Source organism: Morchella importuna (assembly GCF_003444635.1).
Source record: "Morchella importuna strain M04M26 chromosome Unknown Morimp01GS014, whole genome shotgun sequence".
NCBI lineage: Eukaryota > Fungi > Ascomycota > Pezizomycetes > Pezizales > Morchellaceae > Morchella > Morchella importuna.
This window is the reverse complement of record NW_025763411.1, coordinates 676,656-701,922: the sequence shown is the minus strand read 5'-3', so window position 1 is coordinate 701,922 and position 25,267 is coordinate 676,656. Positions and strand designations below refer to the sequence as shown.

The window sequence follows — 25,267 nt, the reverse complement described above, 5'->3', positions numbered from 1 at the left end:
TCTTCTTGTCCCCCAGTAACCGTATCCGCGAGGATCTCGCACGCTGACGTCGTCGACAACAAGAAAGAATGTGTCTCGAAAATAAACACAAGCACGCGCTCGAGGATGCGTATCCGGCGCTGCTGCCGATTATTGGTAATTGACTAACTCCCCTTTTGCTCGATCGATGGGGTTTATTCGTGGTTGTTGACGGGGAAGGACCGTACGTGCGCACTACAGCTACGATATGGAAATGCTGCAACTGTAGCAACGAGGAAGAGATGTCGACGGTTGACTGCGAGAACTGCGACCACCAGCGGTGCGGAGACTGTGCGAGATGGTGATGGGGATGGGATGGGATAGCTCTCTATAGATGATGGACTTCTACGTCGTACTCTTCTACATACTTTTTTTTTTTTTTTACTCTAGCCCTCCCTAGCTCCCTCGATCCCACCCATCGATGATCCCAGCTGCCTAAATATGTCCGGATCCATCCTCGAACGAACGACCCCTGCATGTAGGTGTAAGGATGGGGGCCACCTGCTTGCCTGCGTTTGATCTGTGGGGTCATGTAGAGATTTATGTACAGTCACTCACGGGTGAAGGCGGATCCTGTCTAATGGCGGTCAGGGATTTGAGGCCAATAAAAGAGTTAGGTTTTGGACGCCAAGGGCAAATTACTGCAAACAGAACCATCAGACAGGATCCGCCGTCAGTAGGTGAGCGACTGTAGGATCGATGTGTTACTCCACAGGTACTTACTTACATAGGATGTATGTACTCTATGTATACTAATCTACTAATTCATCCAACCAAGACAGAGTGATGGCCTGTGAAGAAGAGAAGAGCACACACAGACACATGCAGCTGCCTGACATTTGTATGTAAGTAGCTACATACTTATGGCGATCTCTCGTCGAGCCTCGGCTCAGCAGCCATCGATCACACACGTTCTCTCTCGACCTGCGCACTTTCCCCACCCTCAGCTAACCGTAAGCGAGCCTTCCCGTTCCCCAGTCTTTTTGATCGATCATCACCACTCCACCACTCCACACACACCCCCGCAGATTCGGATGCGGCCAACCGAGCCATGGCCAGCTGCTGCATAAATACATGTGCATAGCTATTCGCTGTCTGTCCTCTTATAATCGCCACTGTCTACAGGTAGCTATTTCACAAGACACTGAGCATCTCTCTCCCTTCATTACTCTCTCAATCTCCAACTCTCTCATATTTTACCTATCGATATCGATCTCTCTCTCTATATATATCCCTCTGCTGTTGGATATCAGCCTTATCAGAGGGTACCAGCTAGCGTTCTCACAATCACCAGTAAATACATACCCTTTACCTGTCACAATGGCTTCAGGTCCAGCTCCCGTCTATGTCCTTGGTGTGGGCATGACAAAGTTCATCAAGCCCCGTGGAAAAGTCGACTACCCAGAGCTCGGATTCGAGGCTGGCATCAAGGCCATGGTAGATGCCGGCATCAACTACGACGACGTTGACCAGGGCATTGCCTGCTATGCCTATGGCGACTCAACATGCGGCCAGCGCGTATTTTACCAATTCGGTTTGTGCCTTGCATTCCCAGAAGAAGCCCCAGCTTCATAGTAGGCCGGCGGTGTCTAATATCGCTATACCAATGATAGGAATGACACAAATACCCGTCTATAACGTTAACAACAATTGCTCCACCGGCTCCACGGACTGCACATGGCCCGGCAATTCCTCGCCTACGGTGCCGCCAATGTCGCCCTCGTCGTCGGCTTCGAGAAGATGTTCCCCGGCCCGCTGCAGAGCTTCTTCAACGACCGCGTGTCGCCGATGGACAAGTCGTACATCATGATGAATGCCACGCGCGGCATAGAGCCCAAGAAGCCCGGTGCCGCGCAGCTGTTTGGCAACGCCGGCCGCGAGTACATGGAGAAATACGGCGCGACAGTGAGGACTTGCGGAGATCGCGAGGGTCAACCATGCGCATTCAGCGAGGAACCCATATTCGCAATTCCAGGATGTCTATACCCATGAGCAGATCATGAAGTCGCCGGAGATCTTTGCGCCGCTGACGAAGCTGCAGTGCTGCCCGACGTCGGATGGCGCGGCGGCGGCGGTGTTGGTGTCGCATAAGTGGCTCGAGGCGCATCCGGAACTGAAGGCGAGAGCGATCCTAATCGCGGGGCAGTCAATGAATACGTACGCTTAACCCACCCCCATCCACCATATTCTTACTACGTAGCGTCCGAACAGCACCACTAACAGATCGCACACACAAACAGCGATGCCCCCTCCCTCTACTCAAAGTCCGCCATCGACCTCATCGGCTACGACATGACCAAGCGCGCCGGCATCACCGCGCTCGCCGAAGCCGGCGTCTCCGCCTCCTCCATCAAGCTCGTCGAGCTGCACGACTGCTTCTCCACCAACGAGCTCATCACCATCGACGGCCTCGGCCTCTGCCCGCCCGGCAAGGCCCACGAAATGGTGCGCAGCGGCGATATCACCTACGGCGGCCGCGTGGTCATCAATCCATCGGGCGGCCTGATCTCGAAGGGACACCCGCTCGGCGCGACGGGGCTGGCGCAGTGCGCGGAGCTCGTGTGGCATCTGAGGGGCCAGGCGGGGGAGCGCAATGTCGAGGGCGTGGAGGCGGCGTTGCAGCATAATCTGGGGCTGGGAGGAGCGGTCGTGGTGACGGTGTATAAGAGGGCGGATGGTGGGGCGAGTAGGAGGATGGGGGTGGAGGAGACGAGGGAGGTGGAGAGGGTGGGCGGGAGGGGGTATAATCCGGCGGTGGAGGCGAGGGGTTGACGGAGAGTGAGGTGGAGTGTGCGAGGAGTAGGAGGGCTGCGAGTAAGTGGATGGAGGCGGAGGTGAGGAAGGAGGAGGCGAAATTGTAGGTGTGATTGGGGGTGGGTTTCTTTTTGTGGGAGTGGTTATGGCTTTTCTTTATATTTTTTATATTTTTTTTTGCCGTTTTAGCAATTGTGTATTGCTTTGTCTCAGTCGCTTGTCATTAAATAGTTGGCTAACCCTCTGCAAAACTTGCTGCCCTATTGAGGGATATTGTGCCAGTAGTGACTTCTGTAGGGGAATCGTCACTCGACAGCGCCCCCAAAGCAGGTATTTGAAATGGCGATGTGAATTATTATCATAAGTTATAGGTATTAAGAAGGACTTGGACTACTGGTCTGGATTATGCCAGGGATATATGTTCATATTTATATATAGCGACTGCACCGCATATAGCATATATAGGATGTCTTATATGGGAATCCCTGACTTCTCGTAAATTGCCCTGTAGCTATAGGCTATAAGAACCATTCACTAATCCTCCCAGGACTGTAAGATTAGCAAATAATGAGTGCAGTATATAGATACTTGTGTGTTTTCGATTTGGTATCGTATACTAGTTGAGGTCAATGATCGATTTGCGTCCAAGAACAATAGGTTTAACGCTATCCCTTGCTTGGATGGATGAAGCTCGCTAGCGTCTGCTAGGGCGTTTGTAATTGGTGAAGTTGGATGCAACAGCTACATACATGTAGTGCTAGGTAGAAAAAAAAAGAGAGAAAAAAAGAGAGAAGAGGGGTGCGGACGTACTAATTACATGTAGCTAAGACTATAATATGAGGTTCACTAGTTTTTTGTGGTTTGGCGAGTAGGAATGATCAATCGTAGTACCGTGATATGGCAGTGATGATGTAATACAATATCATTATATATCTGGAGATGTGTCCTTTGAATGAGGGGTCAGTCAATTCAGACGAACAAATCCACGGGATACATGGATAATAGCAGAATGACACGCGCATATCGTATTCCGAGTTTCGAGAAAATATGACAAAAAGAAGCACTATAGCTATGTACCTGCAGATAGGAGATATCTCTACCCCCGCAGTACTTAAATGCTCGTCAAAATATGAGGGGGAAAAGTATACGTACTTATATAACTGATAAGGTTTGACAAATACAGTTGGTCTATTGTGGTCACCACGACTGCGCCAGTGTATTGGCCATGGGGTTATATTGAAGTTGGGGCTTGAAATATTAGTCCCATTTTATCTGGTTTTTCTATTGTTCACGATTATGATTATGTTGCTCGTAACAATCAAATAGAGAGATATGTATATAATGTAGGAATAAAAAGGTTTATCGACTTCAATTGTTGCGTCTCTCTGAAATCATGTACTTAAGATGTATACCTAAGTAACTGATGTACATGTTCATGCATACACGTAGTACGTAATTATTAGGCTAGAGTTTAGTAGGAAAATACATGTATGTCATACGCAGTTAGCTAGCTTGTCAAGAGTTCACACTAGTACCGTAGCCAGAGAAGAACAGAAGAACACCAAATTCGCAACTGGTTCTGCCGCGCGGAAATTGCTACCAAACCTACGTCAACGTCCAGATTTAATATATACGTTGCAAGTATAGTACCGCCCTTCTAATGGCTAGTCTTATTTCTACCCCACAGTCGAATCACATGAAGTTCAAGTACAAAATCTTTCCCCATTAAAAAAATGATTTTAGCAACAACAACAAATAATCCAGAATTACAGCTACATAACCAGAACGAAGATAAAGGGCCACCTTCGAGATCAGACACACCGACAGATCTATCGCCAATTGCAATGGTTGATAGTGATAAGATTGAAGTCGGCGCCGGCGACGATTATCTTGAGCTCGGGCAAAGGCAGGCCGGCAGCGCCAGGATGACACCGGAAGATCGTGATCCTTTTGGAAACGAAGGGGGGAATGACATAAAGTTCAAGACCATGACCTGGTGGTAAGTCTTTCTGTGAATTCCATGCCATTGTTTGTGAGCTGTGTGGTTTTTCTTTTCTTTTCTTTTCTTTTTGTTTATTAATGTGGGCGGAATCATCAAACAGGCAGACAGCCATGATAATGATCGCGGAAACCATATCTTTGGGAATTCTCAGTCTGCCTTCTGTTTTGAAGGCAGTTGGACTCGTACCGTAGGTATTTCTGGGAGGATATCTTCGTCACTTAATTGCGATTTTGTTGACATAGATTCCCTGTGTTCTATCAGAGGGTGTATATTGATTATCGGGCTTGGTATCATTGCGACATACACTGGCTACGTTCTTGGCCAATTCAAATTGCGATATGTTTGTAACCCATAGTGTTTCAAATTCTGAGAAAGGAAACTAATGTAGTCGTTGTCTTTGAAGCCACAAGTTCATACTTTTGCTGAAGCCGGTGAAATCATCATGGGTGGTTTTGGTCGCGAGCTTTTTGCAACCGCCCAGGTTTTGTTTCTTGGTTTATATACCCCCTAATGAAAAAGGTCCGTCTTCTGACCACGAACTAATGTTTTTTGTAGTTTTTGTAATGGGCTCTCACATCCTCACATTTTCTATCATGCTAAATGTCGTAACCGGACACGGAGCCTGCACTATAGTATTTACTATCTGCGGCTTCCTGATATCTCTCATATGTACTTTTCCACGCACTATGAAAAGTGTATCTTACCTTTCGATTGGAAGCTTTGCAAGCATCCTTGGCGCCGTGTTTATCACCATGATTGGTGTTGGGGTGTCAGGTAACCGGCCAACACTACTTGTGGTACCTGAAGATGGAACTCCGTTTTATTTGGCATTTGGAGCCGTTAGCAATATCATCTTTGCATATGGTACCATCGTCCCTGATAGAGTGTCGAGCTTGTTTAGAGTGACCAAGTGTTAACTGATTATGGGAACAGCGGGACATTTGGCATTCTTTAGTTTTATCTCGGAGATGAAAGACCCACGCGATTACCCAAAGGTATTGGGTTTCATGGTCCTTTTCACCTATTGCGTTCTGCTAACTATTCTTTAGGCATTATGCGCTCTACAAATTAGCGATACCATTCTTTACCTTACCGCTGCGGTTGTGATTTACCGTTACACTGGCGAAGATGTGACTAGCCCTGCCCTTAGCTCTAGCACAAAGCTACTAGAGAAGATTGCCTATGGCATTGCGATACCCACTATTGTGATTGCTGGGGTCATTAATGGACATGTTGCTGCTGTTTGTATCCTCTCATCCCCCGACCTGTGGTTGTAGGTGCTGATATGGCGGTACGGTAGAAATACATTTACGTCCGGATATTTCGAGGATCCGATCATCTTGGAAGCCGTAGCTGGTATGCAACTTTTGTCTGGCTTGGGATTATCACGGTTCTTTGGGTAGTTGCGTGGATTATTGCGAGCGCGGTGCCAATTTTCAATAACTTGCTAGGATTGATTGTGAGCTCCCTCTTACGCTTTGAACCGTAAAGATTACTGATGGGGTATATAGAGTGCATTGTTTGTGAGTTGGTTTACTTGTGAGTAGACTATTACCCTTTATATACGATGTCTTAGGTTACTGAAGTGGTGATAGATGGTGTAAGTGGATGGTTTTGGATCCATATGAATAGGGGAAAGCTATTTTTGAACAAGAAAAAAACATTTTTGACTATTGTCAATGTGGCGATAATGTTTATGGGTGGTACTATCGTAAGTGGTTTTTTCTGTGGATCTTAACAGGGCATCACTGAAAGTTGTTTAGATGGTCTGCGGCCTTTACGCTTCCGGGAAGGCAATCCACGACGATCAGAGTGGCAAGCCATTCTCATGCGCTGATAATTCAGTATAGTCATGAATGAGTTATGTTGGCCAAAGTTTGGTTGAATTTGTTTATATCTGGGCGTTCAAGGGTTTGGGGCGGGGGAGGTGGGAGGGGGAATAACTAGAGTGGCGCGGTTTCCTCCTGTGTGCTTTTTGTTACCATTGTGTATGAGTGTTGATTGTCTTGTGTTGTTTAAACGGCAGCTATGAGTAGTATAGTGGAGGTAGAGTATTACTCTACATGTACTATCTATATACAAGTAGTTAATTATTTAAGTCTTAGTTTGTAATTGACTGGTGTCCACGTGTGGGCAGGCCATGTAATGGTGGATGCGGTACGTACCTCACCAGTACGAGATTATCTTTATGTAGTGAGACATCATGGCTGTGGGTTATATGTAGAGTAAGATTATGTACACGGTGGTTGTGTATAGACCGTCGTGCATGGCGAGGGATACGTTTTGGAGATAAGTAAATCAGTACTATAAAACCGGCCTCTACAAGAAAGGGTAATTAGATTCTAGTAGGGACAACTATAAACGATGACAAAGCCTTTTCATCTATCATTGTTACCCGTAACGTAGTATTGTCAGACTTTGGCCTAGTCAAAACCAAATTGTGTATGTCAATGACCCATTTCCCAGTTTCACGCGATACCAGTACTGCGAGTGAGCGACTGTGATGGAAATATTGCCAAGAAGAGATTGTCTCGGATATCGCTGATTATTCAGCCGACACTGAGACTCATGCTCCCTCGCTCAGCCACGCCTCAAACGACTGGACTGCACACACACACCACACACCACACACACCACACCACACTCCACCACACATACATACAGCATACATACACTAGTACACATCATCGACACTTTCACTACTGCTGTCATCCATCTCCAGCACTCCCTTGCCGCGCCTCGCTGCTCACTCTGCCAGTGTGACATCCACAAATTCTACTACTCCGCTGTTATCGCTATCAGTCTCTCTTGCATCGCCCCTTACTGGCCCTTCCGTTGACGTTGGCCCCTGCCCGTCCCGTCTACGGGAAGTTGTAGCTCCTCCGCTCGTCGCAAACACACTATCACACCACCGATTGCTGGCTGGTACCGTACTCTCCACCCGCGTCTCTCCCTCGACGGTGTCGTTGCCTATATCGATATACGTCGATATCTCCAAGAAGGATCATCATCATGACTACTGACGTTTCTCGACAGCCGGCTCCTGCTACGGAGACTAATGTCGCAGCTGGTAGGGTTCACTCGCTATAATAGACCCCACTAGCGATAGTAGCTAATAATGCCTGTCTCTTGTTAATAGGGAATGCCGAACGCCGCAAGGGTCGCAAGCCATTCGGCTCCCTCATGAAGCGCCTCGCTTCTCTCAAGAACCACACCAACAGTGCCTCCTCTTCCTCCCAATCACGGACCGCAAATGGTCTCTCAACTGCCTGTTCTGGCCAATCGGCATTCTCTGCAAACTATCCTTACAAAGGCGGAAAGTCTGCGAGCGGACCCCCCTCTACATCTGCCTCCGCAGTGGCCCCCTCTCATATCTCTTTCGGCCCAAACCATCACGGGTCTACTCACTCTTTGTCTAGCACGGCTTCGGTCTCTTCTGACACATCCGGAGATCACTCGCTCACGCAAACCCCATCGGAGAAGTCCCGCGGCCGCCCCGCGCCATCCGCGATAACTGCGACGACAGCAACTACCTCTGCATTTTCCTCCCCGACGCCGTCGGTCCGCTCCCTCACTACAACACTCACGACAATCCAATCTACCGCGCCAGGCTCCATGCTCGATCCGTACCCGCATTACAACCCACACCCATCCCACCACCATAATCCAAATGCTCCACCAATGCTGTTTCAGCACCAGTTTCCCTCGTCCCCTAACGGCAATCCGCCAACAAGCCCAGGACCAATGATGGCCATGAACAACGGCTCACTTCACCCTCTCAACTACTCCACTGCCACAGCTGGTGGTCTCCTGACCGATAATGCTTCAATCCTTACTTTGGCCTCCTCATCCAAAAGACGGCGCCGCCACTCTCTGGACACTGATGCATCGGTGCGTGCCCTTGCGCCATCCTCGCTCTGGGGTGGGTCGCGTGAGTCGCTCCCACTATCGGTGTTATCGGGAAACTTCGACACTGGGAGGAGTATAGCTGGAGACAGGGGAAGCATTTACGGATCCACGTCGTTCACCACTGCAAGGGGAGGAGATGCAGCGAGTATGAGTTATGCAGGGAGCATGAGGGATTATGCTGGCGGGAGCGGAAGCATCATGGGCGAAATCTCAGGAGCAAGCCCGTTATGTAGCAGCCCCCACGCGGGAATGACAATCATTGGAAACAGGGAGAGTGTCAATTTGGGAAGGAGCAGCAGGAGAAATAGTGCGTGGGTTAGGGGTGAGGAGGAAGAGGAGGAGGAGGATGAAGATGACGATGCAACAAATAGAAGGAGGAGCATGAGCGTAAATGGAGATGCGGATGATGGCGAAGGAAGAGGAGGGGATGGGGCGAGCATGCGGGATGGTAGTAGTAGTGTGGGTATCTGGCATGGTGTTTATGGGAAGCGTGAAGATACCCGGGAGAAAGGTAGAAGGGATATGGAGGGGAAGAACTAAGGGATATGAGGGGAAGAACTAAGGGGCTGTATTGAGTGGTTGCCATGGATGGAAGTCGGTAGTAGCAGTGGTAGTAACGGCAGTGCTGGTCTTAAAAGGGCCAAATTATTTGGGTAGAAGGAGTGAATTCTCACAAGTATCTTTTTTCCCCGTTCCTTTCCTTTTCTCTTTCTTTTCTCCTTCGCAGGAAGCATCGTAACTGTTTAACTGTTTATCTAACTCTTTATTCCCTTTTCTTGCGCGGTTTCTTCTTCCTTTTTTTTTTTTTTTACTGGCCTGGCTTGCTTTAACTGTTTTTTTCTCTTTTTTTTCTTTCTTCTTTTCTTTTTTGGTTTCGTTCTTGGCTGCGTTCGGCGGATGGGTTTTGCTTTCTCTCTTTTTTCTCTTCTTTTTCTTTTTCGGCTTTACTTTCATGTTTATGGAATCGAGCTGTGTTGAATTTCATGATCGAATGGCACGTTTTATCTTTTTTTAGTTTAGCTGTGGACCTTTATCTTTCCCAAACCTTTTTTCCCCCTAGTGGGAATGTTTGGTGGCTTGGTGCATGGGGGGTATTGTGAGCGATAAGTTGCGCCTTGGATTCTGTTCTCATACCCCCCTTTTTTTCTTCTTTTCTTCCCTTCCACAATCGGTTATATATACATGGTTATATTAGCTGCGCTTGGTGCCTTTTTTCTTCTTTCTATTATTCTTGAGGGGGCTGTGGGTTGATTGATGCTGGCGGGTTTGGGATCGATCGAATAAGAGTTATCTTATTTTTCCTTCTGTGCATGTAGTTTTGTGCTGTGAGAGTCTGAGAGACATGCTTCTAGAAATGTGTGGGTCGTGGTTATATGCGGGTGATTATAGAGTATATTATTTCTTGCTACGGAATAGAGGAAGGGCTCGGGAGGGGCCAGTGCCATTTGTTGAATGGTTTGGTGTATAGAGGTTGATACTGATCGCGCTGTAGTGGTTGCAGATGCTTTCTTTGATGGTTGTTGTTGCCTGGGCAACAAGTCATGGTTTATCACTCGATACTTTGATAAGGTCGTGTGGGGCTCGGAATGTAGTGAGCTTGTTGGGCTGGATTCTTATACGAGAATTGATACTGAATTGAACTTCATACTAACTACACCCTCCATGAAGTGGTAAATATAGTTGGAGTGCACTTGTCATTGCTTCATGGCTTCTCACTCGGTGCGATGTTTGTTAGAGGCTTTGAAGCGTTGAGATCAGTCTTGATGTGTTTTTTTGAAATACAGTAGTTATAAAAAAGTAAATAAAATACCATGTTTCTCTGGCTCTCATAAATCCCGTATAATCTTTAATCTTAGAAACGAAAAATAAATAAAAATAAATGAAATCAAATACTTCAACAGACGACGAACCCCCACCATTTCAGATAGCGTCCGGGTGAACTCTACTTATACTCGATTAGCTCTTGATTAGGGCTGAGAGAGCTACAGTGGATTCTGTAAGGGGGAACTTACATGGCGTGATCACTCTGAAGAGCTTTCTTCGTCTGAGGTTTGCGGTGTTTCTGAAGATTGGGTAAGAACCTATCTATTACTTATACGGATAGGGAAAGAGGGTGATCTTACCACGTTTATTCGATATCGCCCCTCTGTCCAGCAGTATCTGAACGATCTTCTCATGCCCCCCGTAGGCCGCTGCCTGTAGTACATTGCCATATCCACCACCCTGAGCGTTTACATCTGCCCCTCCGTCCAGCAGCATCTGCAGGATCTTCTCATGCCCCCCGGAGGCCGCTGCCTGTAGTGTATTGCCATATCTACCACCCTGAGCGTTTACATCTGCCCCTCCGTCCAGCAGCATCTGCACGATCTTCTCATGCCCCCCGTAGGCCGCTGCCTGTAGTGCATTGCCATAGTGACCACCCTGAGCGTTTACATCTGCCCCTCCGTCCAGCAGCATCTGCAGGATCTTCTCATGCCCCCCGTAGGCCGCTGCCTGTAGTGCATTGCCATAGTAACCACCCTGAGCGTTTACATCTGCCCTTCCGTCCAGCAGCATCTGCACGATCTTCTCATGCCCCTCGGAGGCCGCTGCCTGTAGTGCATTGCCATAGAGACCACCCTGAGCGTTTACATCTGCCCCTCCGTCCAGCAGCATCTGCAGGATCTTCTCATGCCCCCCGGAGGCCGCTGCCTGTAGTGCATTGCCATATCCACCACCCTGAGCGTTTACATCTGCCCCTCCGTCCAGCAGCATCTGCAGGATCTTCTCATGCCCCCCGAAGGCCGCTGCATATAGCGCATTGCCATATCTACCACCCTGAGCGTTTACATCTGCCCCTCTTTCCAGTAGGATATATGTAACAGCTTCGTGCCCATATTGTGATGCCAAATAGAGGAGTGATTCACCAGCTGGATTTTGAAATTTAGGATCTATATCTTTATCATCCCAGCAATCCTTTATCATTTCTCCGAATCCAAACATCGAGGCAGCGCAGGATGGGAGGGGCAAAGCCCTGCTAATCCTTGCACTATTCCTATGTTGCCTCCCATGTATTGACGGAATTTCAATACCATAGTGGTAATCTAGGGTACTCGTGAGATTATCAAAGCTCTCCATCCAGGAGACATACACCGCACTGGGTTTCTGAAGCGACCCGAAGAAGACACGCAGCAAACCCCAAATATTATTCTCGGGACTTCCCTTGGAGCATCGTTGAAAATGAACCATCCAGTAAAATGTTGGATATTCCTTTGTGTGTTGGATAGATTTATCCAAATCGCTTAATATGGAAAGAGATACCTCCGCAACCATGGCATTGGCCTCAAATACAGTGAAGAAAGTTTCCATTTCGAAAAATTCCTCGACAGATAGGTGAAAGAACCGCACGACATTAAGTTGTTGATCCAATTTCAAGAAGTTGTGGCACATGTCCAACAAAACATCGATTTCAATCGTGGGAATGTTTGATTGTAGGGAAATCATGGCTGTTAATTCTTCTGGCGAGAGTGGCCGACAGGAGCACAGAACCCACATGAGTGCGGTTTTGGCGATCTTGGGAGCGTCCCCCTTCTTGCGCTGTATACGCTCATAGATATCTTTATATGTTTCTTCGAGGGAGCTTGGAAAGTTGTTCAACATTTCCCTCACGTCTTTCTCGAGGCTCAGAGCACAAAGTTCTTTAATCTGCAGCTCTACCCATAGGAACCTATATAAACAGGGCTTAGTAAATATAAACCTGGTATATAAATGGTTTTTCTCGGGTGGATTACATTCCGTGAGCTTTCTCAAGCAGTTTGGAGATTATAAGCTCCTTTAAAGAGCCATCAACTTTACCTCGCAATAGCCTCCGACCTGCAATGCACCCACCCAACTCTTCATTGATGTAACGTTTGATATCCATGGCGTTATCCGTCTCCTCTATATATATATTCGGAGCACTTTCAAACTGAAGTTTGATGTCATCGCTGTTTCTACTAGAAATGAATATTTTGACCAAGCTAGAGGTGTTATCAAGTATCTCTTTTAATCCGTCGAATAATTCGTGTCGGCTCTCGATATCACACTCATCTAAAGCATCAATGATGATAGTGGTATGTAGATTCGAATCGATGAGAGTGACGATCAAACTGACGCATTTTTCAATTCCTAGTCCGTCATCAAGGATTTTTCCAGCTGTGCTCTTCTCATATTCTGCAACCACAGGTTTCTGTAAAGAGTTTTTGGGGCCTTTGAAAGACAATTGTCTTAATATGGATCGCATGATTTCTGTTGGGTCATTTAACAAACCCTCGCCTCGTTTGCAGTAGAAATAGGCAACAGCTTCATCCATCTTCGATGCACTTTGTTTTTGATCTATGGCGTCTACCACCATTGAGCTACAGTTGTATCTTAGCATGAATCATAGATAGTTGGGAGTTATATTCGGAGAATTTACGTGAGTGTTGTTTTTCCTGCGCCAGCTAGCGATAGAATTGGGTTAGATATCAGATATCGAAGGAATTTCCATAGGATATATCTTACGATCACCACGTAGCCATAGAAAACCCGAGGCACTTGAAGACTGCCATTGGTCGAATCTATCGCCCTCGAGAAGCCACTCACAAGTTCCTTCCTTCCGATTTTTTTTTGCAGTTCGATGATATTTTGTATATGGAGTTTTCGATATCCAGTCGAGTATCTTTTCTCGTTTGGAATCTGGTGGGAAATAACGTATGGGAGTTGGAGAATTAGTTGAACATTCCGTAGCTTATCACTGGAAAAGCGAGATTCACCTTCTAGCCCATCGACGAGAGTTTCTAGGTTTCTTTCGATCTTACAATAGGCATTTTGAATTCGTTCAGTAGCATCTGAAGTTGTTTGTACCTTTCTAAAAAAATAGTAAGTAAGGGTATTGATTTCCACAGACCGATCTCGATCCTGAGTATAATATAGAACCTTCAGCTATCATGTTTGCAGCGTTCTGATCTGTGTAGCAATGCTCTCTTGTTAGCGCCCTATTCCTATGGAATTCTCAATCAGTAACTTATTTCTAGGTCAAGAAGCTTACTTTTGGCTTCTGCGAGATGTGACTCCTCAAAGACTTTAGACTCTTTTGCTTGAAGCGCTGCCAAAGCTTCTGCTGGTCCATCGGTATCTAAAACACCCCATGCAATGCGGACTATTACGTAACTTAGATATAGGCCAGGGTTTAAATATTTCTTTATAAGAGGCTCAAAAAAAATCTTACCGATAGTATTTTCGGCATAGTAATGTTTAGCGTTGATCATATAAGTCAACATATCGGCATATAGCACAACCAAGGCTTCTTCTACCCGTTGGGCAGTATCGAAGCCAGTCCCGAGATATAACTCCTCGTATATGGCACATCTTCCCATAAGGTTGGTGATTACTTCGATCCCCACTAACATCTCGCCCATCTTTTGGTGGTCCTTGATAATAAACTATTATGCTATTAGTTCCATCGTCTGACCATGAGGGTAGTGGTAGTGGAGGAACAGAACGCATCATTGGTCACACTCATTTTCAAACCTCGAATTCAAATTTCAAGTCATTGGCAGATTGATAACACATGTATCTGATTAGAATCATGAAGATCTTGATTCTTTATTAATATCGGCTGCCAAGAGTTCAAAATTTGAGCTCGAGAGTTTTAAAAGAGTGTGGCCAGTGCATGTATAAATCATTGAACAAACCTCTATGAGATATCTAACTGGTACCCAGGGTATCGCAGCATGAACTGGATCGCCTTGAGCAATGATATTTCCCAATGTCTTGAACTTATTGACCCATTCAATTGTCTTGTCCGCGATATCCCGGAGGACGATATACTTCCCTTTCCACTTAACTTTCCACATCTTTTCCCGACAGGTCTCTCTTGCTGTCTCGGTTGCTTTCAGAACATCATCAAGGACCTTGAGAAGACCATCCGAATTATGAAAGTCGAATTCTTTTTGACTTTGGGCGGGCAGTCTTTGGATTGCCCTTTCCCATGGCGAGGGCTTATTACTATATTCCCTGTAAGTTTCTTGTACGGCCTTAGTATTTGGGAAATACTATGGGCCTCTTACGGGGGCTTAGAAGGGGCTGTAGATACGGGAGGTGGAGTGGAAGCGTCTTTGGTGATTGTTGGACCAGTACCCGAAAGGGGTGATCTGAGTGTGCCGGGGTCCTTCATGGGTAACACAATACTGGGAGGGCTGCTGGCTGTGGGTGTTTGTGCATACGTATCATCGAAGGTTTCAGTACTTTCCGCAGGTGTAGTAATACGCGCGTTTGAAGGCCCTGCTACAGCTGGGGAGTCATTTTGTAACGTAGTTTGCGATGACCTCTTGGGGTCGGGTGACCTGGACCTAATCCTATTCCACAATGCTTTTGGTTTTCTGAGAAATCTGGATATTCCTGACGTATCTAATTGACCTCTATATAAGCTACGCCTAAATTCAACACTTAGACAGCCCAGGCTATGAAAGACCATACCCTGTTTTTTAGTCGGGTCCTTTCCACCGGAAGACGACATGGTTATCCAAGACTAGGATAGTTCCGAAGAATAGGCGTATGAGTACTGAAGGTATTATATAGGGCTAGGTAAATCGGATAGTCAATAAAGTTTTAATATATATATGTGTGTAGCCGGTATATATAGCTGTAGTTAGGTCGATCTCAGCTCACGGTCCGGTAGTGTTTTTTTTTGCAGTGATATGGTTGTAGTGGGAACCCCGCTTTTTCTTTGCTTTGTGATACTACATCCTATGATATCTGGTTCTAAGATTCCAGCTCCTATTCGTGACTGCCTGCAGCAGGCGTGCGCAGGTGCATGCGAAGGGTGAGAGCTTATGGCCCAATTATATCGCTACTAGCTAGCTGGTACAATAGTGTGTTACCCGGCTTTTAATTCACCCCACAATACGTTGTCTAGCCTGTAGAGTAGGTAGCCTGTAGAGTAGCTAGCCACAAAGCATAGCCGTCCACACCCAACACCTCGCATCGAATTACAACACCAAGACACCAGACCCCCCATCGCAACCTACCATGTCCGGCCGAGCTCTCCGCAAGGCTCTCCGCCAACGCGAGCTCGCAGCACTCTCCCAGAAGCCCGAGGACACAACCCAAGACGACGACGAAGAACAGGACGAATATGACGCACCCCCGCCACAGAAACCAAGCCTGTTTGCCCTCCTTGGCGGAGAGGACGAGCCGGAGAACGAAGACGACGAGGAGGAAGTAGCGATAATACCGAAGCCTGAGGAGGAGGAGGAGGAGGAGGAGCGGGGGGCGGGTGCATCATCATCAAAGAAGAAGAAGAAGAAGAAGAAGAAGGGTAAGTCCAAATCTGCACCGGCACTAGTGCAGATAGCAGGCGAGGATGAGATCGACGCGGCGCTCAGGATATTGAATCTTCAGCACAAAAACTCGGTGGAGACGCCGGATGCTCGTGTCGACGAGGGTAAGCGGTTGTCAGAGATACTACGGGTGGATCCAAGGAATTTTGATGCTGCAAACGAGATGCGGCGGCTTTTTGGCAGGGTGGCATTGGATGGAGCTGAAGAACATGGCACAGGTGGACGTAAGAGAGCTGCGGTTTCTGCGAGAGGGCTGACAGGGAGGAAGAATACCTTCGTTCAGGCTAAGGAGGAGTGGCCCGTTGCTAGCAGTGGAGGTTTGGGGATGGAGACGGTATCGACAGATAGCGACAATGTTACAGAATTCAGGTTTGTACATTCTAGAGCGTATCAGGACGTACAAAAACAGTTTATGATGTGTGTTGCATCAATGGGTATGTTCTTCCCTTATAAAAAAAAATACTTTGGAAATTATTCTAACATCAGGCCCAACAAGACCCGAACCGTCTGATACAATTAATGCAACATAATCCTTACCATGTCTCTACTCTACTCCAAGCCTCCGAAATTTTTGCCCAGCAGCGAGACCACACAATCTCTGGCGACCTTCTTGAGCGTGCCCTCTTCACATTCGGACGTTCTCTCCACTCCACATTCCAGTCCAAGATATCCGAAGGAAACGCCCGTCTCTCGTTTCTCTACCCCGAAAACCGCGAGTTCTGGCTCTGCTCATGGCGCTATCTGCGGAACCTCCAGATGCGCGGGACCTGGCGCACCGCCGAAGAATTCGCACGCTTACTCCTCGCTTTGGACCCGGAGGGAGACCCATACCAGATGAGACTGTGCATCGACTTCATCTCCCTGAAGGCCCGACAGCCCGAGCATCTCCTTGCGCTCGTTGGACACCCCGCGCTCAGAGAGCTGTATGCTAACCTCCCCAACATGGCCTACTCCACCGCGCTGGCATACAAGCAGCTCGACCAGGACACCGCGGCAAGGGAGTACCTGGCGAAAGCAATGACGAAGTTCCCATGGGTTGTGACCCGCCTCTACGCGGAGCTGAACATCGAGACCGACCTCCCACCCGCCCTCTGGGGGGCGCTGCCGCCCGAGGGCGACAAGCTGCAGCCGCTGCTGGCGGAGCTGTACGCCTCCCGCTCGCGCGACCTCTGGAAGGAGCCGGAGGCAACACGCCTGCTGGTGGACGTCGCAAGCACAATCTACAACCTCCCGAAAAAGTCGCTCCTGAAGCCGCAGAAGACGGACGGGCGGGAGGTCATCGAGGGCGTGTCGCTGGATGTTGCGCGGCATGTCCTCGTCGCGGATGTGCCTGGTGTTACGGCGCTGCTGCCGCGCGCGTTTACGAGGCGGGAGAGCCCCGGGTATGATCCGCTGCCGCCGGCGGGCGAGGTTAGGAGTTACTCGGTGGAGATACCGGATACGGCGCCGGGCGCGGTTGAAGGGCGCAGTGCGGCGGGGGCGGCGGGGTTGTTTAGGGAGCTGCTGAGGAGCTTGTTTCCGCATTTGGATCATGCGGCGGGGGAGCAGCCGTCGGATAGGGAGGTTTTGGAGGCGCTGAGGGAGAGGGGCATTGATGTTGAGCAGGAGGAGTTGGGGATCTTGATGCCGGGTCAGGAGGAGGAGGAGGGAGGAGATTGGCCGGAGCGGTGATTGGCGGTCGGTTTTGTTTTGTGGTGGTTGGTAGGATACGTGTGTTGTGGGCGTTTAATTCACATGGTGCGATACATGTAGTTGTTAAGTACAGGTCGAGTGATGGCTTGTGAATTAATCTGAAGCGATCAGTGCTTAAACATGTATATCTAGAGTAGATCAATTTCTTGTGGCCCAATGCCTTGATGTCTGAAATGAACACATGTATATAATATTTAGATCTCGAGCCTTTCCACACAGCACGTACTATAGAGTATGCAATATATGAGGATGCAATATGAGGCTTAATGGCTACTTATATAGCCTCCACTGTATTGGCTAGCTCTTTTCAAATCGCGCACCTGATGGGGTAGCATAGTGGATAGATATAATAACTAAACAGCTACTTGGAAACCGAAGTGTTCTGGAGGGGACCCATACGCCAAGTAAATGGCCCGTGGGGGGGGGGGGGGGGGCGAGTGAGTGGCTGTGAGTGATATTTGGTGCTCGAGCACATCCATGGCCATGTGCCTACATAGTACATACCCTGGACAAGGCAGATTATGTAGGTACATACATACATATACTTCGCATGGGTCATCCCAACGGCAATCACGGCAAATGCGTGTAGTAGTCCACACACGCATAGAGTACATGTAAACATTAGAACACACAGAAAGTACCTATAGGCAATTGGTAGTGGAATGGGTAGAGACGCTTCATAGTATCTGACTCGGTCGGTCGGTTGGTCGAGTCAGTGCTCATGATGATGATGATGATGATGATAATTCATTTACCGAGTCAAGACTGGTGTCTGGTGGTGAAAGTTTGTAGGTGTTTGTATACAGAAACCCAAGTGTATCAACGATCAGTGTCCGCAATTCTTCACTAGAAAGCGATATCTAAAGCCCATGGGTCATGGAGGGTCCCTGGGGATGTCTAGCAATTGCGAGCCCATACATATCCATAAAACCAAAGCAAAATACCCAACAACAATCACCCTCTATTCTCCTCCTTCTATTCTTCTTATTCCCTATATACATATCTACACCGCCTTCCCCACCTCCACTGACGCCGCCGCTGTAGTCTCAACAGCGTCCCCCACCGCATACGGATTCACAGGCTTACACGCCTTGACCTCCTCCGGGCGCGGCATCGCCACCGAGAGTACCACGTTTTGCACAAGCGAGTATGCGGCCGACGTGGCCCAGTAGAGCGTTAATGCCTATACACATATATCCTATTAGCCACCTATCCCCAGAAACAGAGGCAAAAATAGAGCCATACCGCGGGCATATCTAATATCAACGGCAGCGCCACCAGTGGGATCACCCTGAGCGTATTCGTGAACACCCGCTGCGTGCGCGTGGTTGGCGGGTGCAGCGCGCTCTGCATCTCGATGTTGGCAAACATCAGGAACGAGAACGCCATCGGCAGGATGAACAGCGGGTCTGCGTCCAGCAGGTCTGGGAACCAGAGCGCGCCTTCAGTGGCGAAGGACGGCTCGATGGGGATTAGTCGCTCTGCTGCGGTGACGGTGTCCAGGGCGCTGGTAGTGTCGGGGATGAGGGTGTCGGGGGTGGAATTGAGGGCGTCGGGGGTGGAATCAAGAGTGTCGGGGGAGGCATTCTTCCCGCGCCACCACTCCGGCAGCCCGTCCCTCCCCGTCATTCCCCGCAGCGTGACCGACGCCGCAACCCACACGGGCAGCTGCATCAGCGGCGCCGCAAACGCCTTCCACCGCTGGCACCCATGGCGCTTTAGGATCTCGGCGCGCTTGCCGCGCAGCGCTTTGCGCGTCGCGGCTTCCCACTGCTGCGGGGTTGTTGTGGTGGCTTTTGCGGCGCGCGCGAGAGGGTGCTGCCAGGCGGAGACGAGGGGCTGCAGGGCGAGCGTCTTGAAGGCGCGCTGGCGGGAGTAGATGGTGGTGGGGGTGGTGATGAGCGCGCGCAGGAGGATGGCGGTGAGGGGGATGAGCGTGCACCAGGGGAGGGCGGTGGTGGTGTGGAGGGTGGTGAGGAGGGTGTGTGTGGCGGTTAGGGTGGGCTCGAGGAAGCGCCGGGAGGGGGTGGCGTGGAAGGCGCGGTGGCCATGGGTATTGCGGGGGCGGGCGAGGCGGGGGAAGATGAGCGCGCGGTGGAGGGGCATGGTGGGCGTGCGTGCGACATGGCGGGGGTGTGGTTGCGGTTGCTGTGTGTGTGTGTGGTTGCGTGATTGCTGGTGTGTGCATTTGCCGGGTGATTTCCTGTGAGTGCTAGACTTCAGTGAGTGAGTGTATTTAGTGCAGCCTTGTCCCTCCTCAGCTCCCATCGATCCTGGGCCATATCAATCCTGGAAGAGAAGGGCAGAACGCATGCACAACAGCTTTTTCCTCCCTCTCTGCACCCAATTGAAAACTCATATAAGCGAGCAAAATGTAACCTCAACGGCACCCGCAACGTTAGATACTGACCGCTAGTTAACATTAAGGTGCCTGTGTAAATCCCCCCCAGATGTCGGTCTGTCCTGCAGCCCCCCGTGGCCTTCTTTAATTTTGCGAGTAAATAAACGGCCAGCCTGCAGACCCTGCCACATGGCATAGCGAGATCATAAATCGAACTGTACATATATATTCCAGGGCAGTACTAGAATACTAATCACAAATGCACTTGGGCCATGGTACCCGACTTGGACTATAGCTGCTCCTTGCTGGTGAAAACCATGCTCTCAAGGGGCCTGTAAAGATCTCTCCCGGATCTTGCAGCATTGGATTGCAAGGCGACCAGAAATTCTTCGAACAGGGGTTCCTATTGCGGTTAGAGTGTCTGTGATGCAGCATCATATATTGTAGCGGATTGGTGTACGTTGTAGGCCCTGAGGAGGAGGCATGGGCGGTAGATTTGAAATTGTGGCCCTAGATTTTGTGAGCACGAGAAAGTACACTTTATGTCTTTATGTAATTGTGGTGAGTGATGGGAGATATGATCTAGACCGGTAGCTTTGGCATCTGATATCGTAACGCCGACGTTGAGCTGATTGAAGAGTGCATATACTTGTTATCATCATGTATAGCGAATGGTAGATAGGTAGCTAGATGTAATGTGGTAAAGCCTTCTAGTACTGGGAATAGATGATGACCGGGGGACCGTTGCTAAAATCAATGGAGGGGGGATGTAGACATACATGTACTCTGGCTAGCACCGTCAATTGATCAAAGACAGCTTCCATACAATCATACAGCCTACATATACTTGCACCGTAAGAGCAGATTACAACCAGCTAATTACGGATGATGGTTACTTGTCGATAGTTAGCAGCCGTGTCTTTGCAGCTACACGCAATGAGATCTAGAACACTCAGATGGCGCAATTAGGTAGAACAGATCTAGATATGCCAGAATGGCAGGTATATCTTAATCGCGGTGAGAGAAACCACAACCAATCAAATCTTTTAAATTACAGCCAGCACAGTGCGACTTTCATACACCCACGAGTTGACTCCCTCCCTCCTCACTCTTGGGGTTTCTTCACCGACGTAGTACTTGCTCGCCCTGGCTTGGGTACAATTGCAAGGGTGCACACAGACAGACATCCGTCTTCCCTTCAACTCCTTCATACCAGCTATAGTAGCAAAGATGCTATGGAGAGTAAAGTAGTAAGCTAGCTCAGCTCAGTGCATCCATCGTCATGCAGTACTGGATACATCTAACCGCTCACTACACACACACACACCAATACATCATATCAGATGCCTCTGTCTGCCTTGACCTTGATCCCCCCACGACCCTGTTTATGCTACATACCTCACCTCTGGGTGTGCTTTTGACACATAGGTATGTATTCCCGGCTCCTCACGGGCCATGCGTTGATATTGGTGTGCGGCTCAATTGCAATTAAGTGCTTGTAGGCCACACTCCCCTACCTACAGCACAGCACACGCCCCCGCCGTTAGGAATCACCAACGGCGCCCGCTTCGGCCATCGAATGGGACGGTACATGCATGATCAGAGCGATTGATGAGCCAAATCGACGAAAATGAAAAGAAAAAAGAAAGCGCTACATAGCTATGTCCCGTATCACACACTCACAACGTGCCAATTCCGAGGGCTCATCGATACCTACAGTAGGTACCTACTCTAGATCGCTGTATGTAGGTAGCTAGTCTATTTTTGAAATCCTGCTCTATCAATTAGTGGAAAGTTTAGCCGATGCTGATGGATGCTGCTGATATGATGCTGTTGCGCGGTGATAGGTTGATAGGTCGGTGGTTGTAAATGGAGGGACACTCTGGATTCTTTCTTTGGTGACGGATATTATACTTTACATATACTCTACAATACGAAGTCATCTTTCGGGGTTGCGACCATAAACAGCGATCTGATGAGAATACCCGAGAGAATTTGGAAGAGACAACGTCGGACACCGAGTTTTTCAGCACCAGCTGTTTCGTAATCAATCGGGAGGAAATGCCAAGCGCGCTCCAAATACACAGAGATTCAAGTATGGGTATTGGCGGTTCTAGAAGGGCTAGAAGGGCGAGTGACGGGCCATGTTATCCCCAATTGGGAATGGTGCAAATGCGATCTAACCACATGTGATTTCTAGTTGAGATAAAGCCAGGAACACCCCTTGGACCTCTTATCAATTGGTATCGCATTCTCTCAAGTAAACCAAACTACATGTAGCTGCGCCCCGCGCGCTACCGTGCTACTCTACTGAAGCACAGATTCGGATAATTGATTCTGTCCTTAAAGTGCCGGGAGAATCGAAACATATACCGAGGTGCTTTCTCTCTTCTCTCGTATGTATGCATGCAATATATATACTCTAGCAAGGCTGACAAAAAAATGGCCATATGTACATAGGTAGAATAGGAATGGAGCAAGGCTGCGGGTTTCGGGCCCTTGCATTATACATATTATTATATTGCTGACCCACATCACGTTCAGGGGTAAGATCTGCTATCTACGGATTCTAGAATGGTGCTAGATATACTGACCGATGTAGGTATTACTCTACCCAAGATGTTTAGGTTCGTCATGTTAAGTGCAGCAGCCGTCCGCCCTATTGGAATGCGGGGTATATTGGAGTATGGGATGCAATGGAAACAGATGCTTTGGTGTCTTGACGGGTTATGTCTGATATGCAACCCTTCGACACCCTAGTTCTATCTCAGGTTACACTGTTTGAACAAGTTATTTGTCCATAACAGACGTTATCGAATCTAAACAGGAATATCATCTCGACCAATCAATCGCTGCTTTCATGTCGCGCTGCATGATATGATATGATGCTGATAACTCGAACGGGGCTGTGTCTGAATAATACATTGTCGGGGTATCCCGTGCTTCACAGACAGACAGAAAGATCCTTTCGAATCATTTGGCGATGCGTCCTTTAGCTACTATAGTTACGTGTCTAGCTTGATGGAGAGAGGGACAGTAGCTGTGTTTTGAAGATCGATCATCAACTGGCGCTTTTATATATATAATCAGGGTTTCGCTCGCTGAAATTCCCCAGTCTGCCTTGACTCATCATATATATCTTCCATATATACATACAACAAGCCCCACCAATTCTAGCCTCAATCCAATAAAAGACCGGAGGCTACAACTCATAAAAACAGGCTTCAACAATACTAGGGGCTGGTATCTAATGACACTTACCCGCCCAAGATGGTGAACTTCACCGCCTGCAAGATCGCCTTCGAAACAAACGCTACAAACCTAGAACTCTACAGCTACACCGGCCTCACCCCCAACCTCCCCCTCGGCCCCGGCAGGCCATACCTCATCAGCGAGCAAGGATGCCGCACCCTCTGCGGAACAGGCGCGGACAAATACCCATGGGCGACGGCGGCTAACACCATCACGACGTGGGTCCTCCCGATCATTGGCCTCCTGCTACAGGCGCCCTTCGAGAGCAACCAGATTGCAAAGACGTTCCTGGCAACGTGCCGGTGGATCGGGGCGCCCATAGCCTCGCTGTCGTACATTTTCTGGAACATCAAGATCACGGGCAAGTGTGCCATTACGGTCGATATGGCCGTCGACTACAATGCCTTCCCGGGGCCGGGATCGGAGTTTAGTCAGTTGCGCGACTCGTTCTATATCCTCAGCGTGATGAACCAGTATGCGCTGAGCACTGAGCTGGAACATGCGGGCTCGAGCTCGACGGAGCGGTTTCTGCGCGTGGCGCTGTTTGATAATGATTTGGTGCTGGCGAATCCGAGTAAGGGGATGGTGCATCGCAGGGAGAAGCTGGCGGCGTCGCTGAGGAGTGGGAGGAAAAGGGGGGTGGTGCCGATTTTTATTTCGACGTTGTGGTTTTTGTTGTCGTTGGCGATTTCGATACATGCAGGTATGTGAGGTTAATTTCTGGTTATATCTATCATTACTGTTTTCATATCTACTGTCTATTTACAATATATCCCCACGAGCTCTACTGACTATGGTATGTCAACCAGCCTTCGGCAACCTCGGAGTCAATGCCACCGCCCATAATCTAGCTATCGGGCTACTACTCGGATGGCTACCAGTTCTGACCCTCAGCAGCATCACCGACCGCAGCCCGGGCTCCGCCGACGATGTCCGCCGCAAACTCAACCGCTTCCTCTCCCACGTCCGCCAAGGCCTCCAAGCCAACACCACTAACCCCCGCTACAAAAGCATCCAGCTTCCCGCCTACTCCCACTCAGACAACTACCACTACTTCACCTCCTTCTGCGGCCAGGCACGCTCACGCTGGCACTACGGCATCGCCCACGCCATCCTCACGGGCACCGAAGACGCCTTCGCCGCCGCTCACGGCCGCAACTGGACCGCCCACCACAACGCACGCACGCTCCTCATCCGCGCGCCCCCCGCAACCCGCCACAGCAACATCTGGTTCGACTTCCGCGAGCTCTGGCAAATCATGGGCGCCACTGCGCTCGTCGGCTGCTCCATCTTCGGCTCCTTCATCATCTCATACTTCACACCCACCGTCGGCCTCGGCTGCCGCAGCGGCGGCTACCTCATATTCTTTGTCATCACGCTCGCCCACTTCCTCGCCGAGTCGGCCGTCTGGTGGATCTTTCCGCGGCCGTCAAAACTCCGTGAGCGCATCGGGTGGGCGTTTACGGTGATGGAGATGGTGAATACCGCGTGGCTCATCTATATCCTTAGCGCGCAGACGTTTGGGCTGTACCAGACGTGCGCGTGCTGGTCGAGCTCGTGGGGATTAGGGCGGCGGTGGGTATATCAATTTCGGCACCTCAGCGTACTATAAGGCGCACATCATTGCTGTGTATTGGACCACGGGGACGATATTGTCGTCGCTGGCGATGGGTGCGGGGTTCTTGTATGTGGTGGCTGAGTGGTGCACGCAGAGCCATATGTGGACGGAGGACTATGGGGATGCGATGGCGGGCCTGAAGGCGACGAGGAGGTTTAAGAAGTATACAATCTGGTTTAGGTGTGTGCCGGATTGGGTTATTACCAAGTTTAAGACCCATAGACCGCGGTGTTTGGGGGAGAAGAAGGGGAGAAGGAGCTTGGTGTGGCGGTGGAAGACGTCGCAGACGTAGCTAGAATTACATGGGCTGATAGATGCATTTTGAGAGAGCTGGTTTTTTT

The 25,267-nt window shown here is 49.2% G+C and overlaps 8 protein-coding genes across 8 annotated transcripts; 6 read left to right on the top strand and 2 right to left on the bottom strand.

Annotated features, from left to right (window-relative positions):
- Positions 1-1,338: 1,338 nt before the first annotated feature.
- LAJ45_05365 (uncharacterized protein) lies at positions 1,339-2,790 on the top strand (the record flags this gene model as incomplete). The annotated part of the gene is made up of 5 exons (XM_046114936.1): positions 1,339-1,552; positions 1,632-1,720; positions 1,780-1,923; positions 1,994-2,175; positions 2,259-2,790. The coding sequence occupies 5 exons, from the start codon at positions 1,339-1,341 to the stop codon at positions 2,788-2,790; spliced, it is 1,161 nt and encodes a 386-aa protein (XP_045971973.1).
- A 1,715-nt stretch (positions 2,791-4,505) lies between these two features.
- Positions 4,506-4,775, top strand: LAJ45_05364 (uncharacterized protein; the record flags this gene model as incomplete). The annotated part of the gene is made up of 1 exon (XM_046114935.1): positions 4,506-4,775. The coding sequence occupies one exon, from the start codon at positions 4,506-4,508 to the stop codon at positions 4,773-4,775; it is 270 nt and encodes an 89-aa protein (XP_045971972.1).
- A 685-nt stretch (positions 4,776-5,460) lies between these two features.
- LAJ45_05363 (uncharacterized protein) lies at positions 5,461-6,051 on the top strand (the record flags this gene model as incomplete). The annotated part of the gene is made up of 3 exons (XM_046114934.1): positions 5,461-5,638; positions 5,708-5,769; positions 5,824-6,051. 3 exons carry the CDS (start codon positions 5,461-5,463, stop codon positions 6,049-6,051), a joined length of 468 nt encoding a protein of 155 aa, XP_045971971.1.
- A 1,735-nt stretch (positions 6,052-7,786) lies between these two features.
- Positions 7,787-9,223, top strand: LAJ45_05362 (uncharacterized protein; the record flags this gene model as incomplete). Its single annotated transcript, XM_046114933.1, has 2 exons — positions 7,787-7,844; positions 7,914-9,223. 2 exons carry the CDS (start codon positions 7,787-7,789, stop codon positions 9,221-9,223), a joined length of 1,368 nt encoding a protein of 455 aa, XP_045971970.1.
- Positions 9,224-10,603: 1,380 nt separating this feature from the next.
- On the bottom strand, positions 10,604-15,200 carry LAJ45_05361 (uncharacterized protein; the record flags this gene model as incomplete). Its single annotated transcript, XM_046114932.1, has 15 exons — positions 10,604-10,625; positions 10,696-10,745; positions 10,807-10,829; positions 10,903-12,389; positions 12,454-13,059; positions 13,119-13,143; positions 13,205-13,378; positions 13,456-13,487; positions 13,547-13,550; positions 13,619-13,648; positions 13,731-13,841; positions 13,911-14,124; positions 14,377-14,689; positions 14,752-15,091; positions 15,161-15,200. The coding sequence occupies 15 exons, from the start codon at positions 15,198-15,200 to the stop codon at positions 10,604-10,606; spliced, it is 3,471 nt and encodes a 1,156-aa protein (XP_045971969.1).
- Positions 15,201-15,712: 512 nt separating this feature from the next.
- LAJ45_05360 (uncharacterized protein) lies at positions 15,713-17,694 on the top strand (the record flags this gene model as incomplete). Its single annotated transcript, XM_046114931.1, has 2 exons — positions 15,713-16,457; positions 16,520-17,694. 2 exons carry the CDS (start codon positions 15,713-15,715, stop codon positions 17,692-17,694), a joined length of 1,920 nt encoding a protein of 639 aa, XP_045971968.1.
- A 1,024-nt stretch (positions 17,695-18,718) lies between these two features.
- Positions 18,719-19,821, bottom strand: LAJ45_05359 (uncharacterized protein; the record flags this gene model as incomplete). The annotated part of the gene is made up of 2 exons (XM_046114930.1): positions 18,719-18,898; positions 18,961-19,821. 2 exons carry the CDS (start codon positions 19,819-19,821, stop codon positions 18,719-18,721), a joined length of 1,041 nt encoding a protein of 346 aa, XP_045971967.1.
- Positions 19,822-23,326: 3,505 nt separating this feature from the next.
- On the top strand, positions 23,327-25,218 carry LAJ45_05358 (uncharacterized protein; the record flags this gene model as incomplete). The annotated part of the gene is made up of 3 exons (XM_046114929.1): positions 23,327-24,011; positions 24,118-24,785; positions 24,877-25,218. 3 exons carry the CDS (start codon positions 23,327-23,329, stop codon positions 25,216-25,218), a joined length of 1,695 nt encoding a protein of 564 aa, XP_045971966.1.
- Positions 25,219-25,267: the final 49 nt, after the last annotated feature.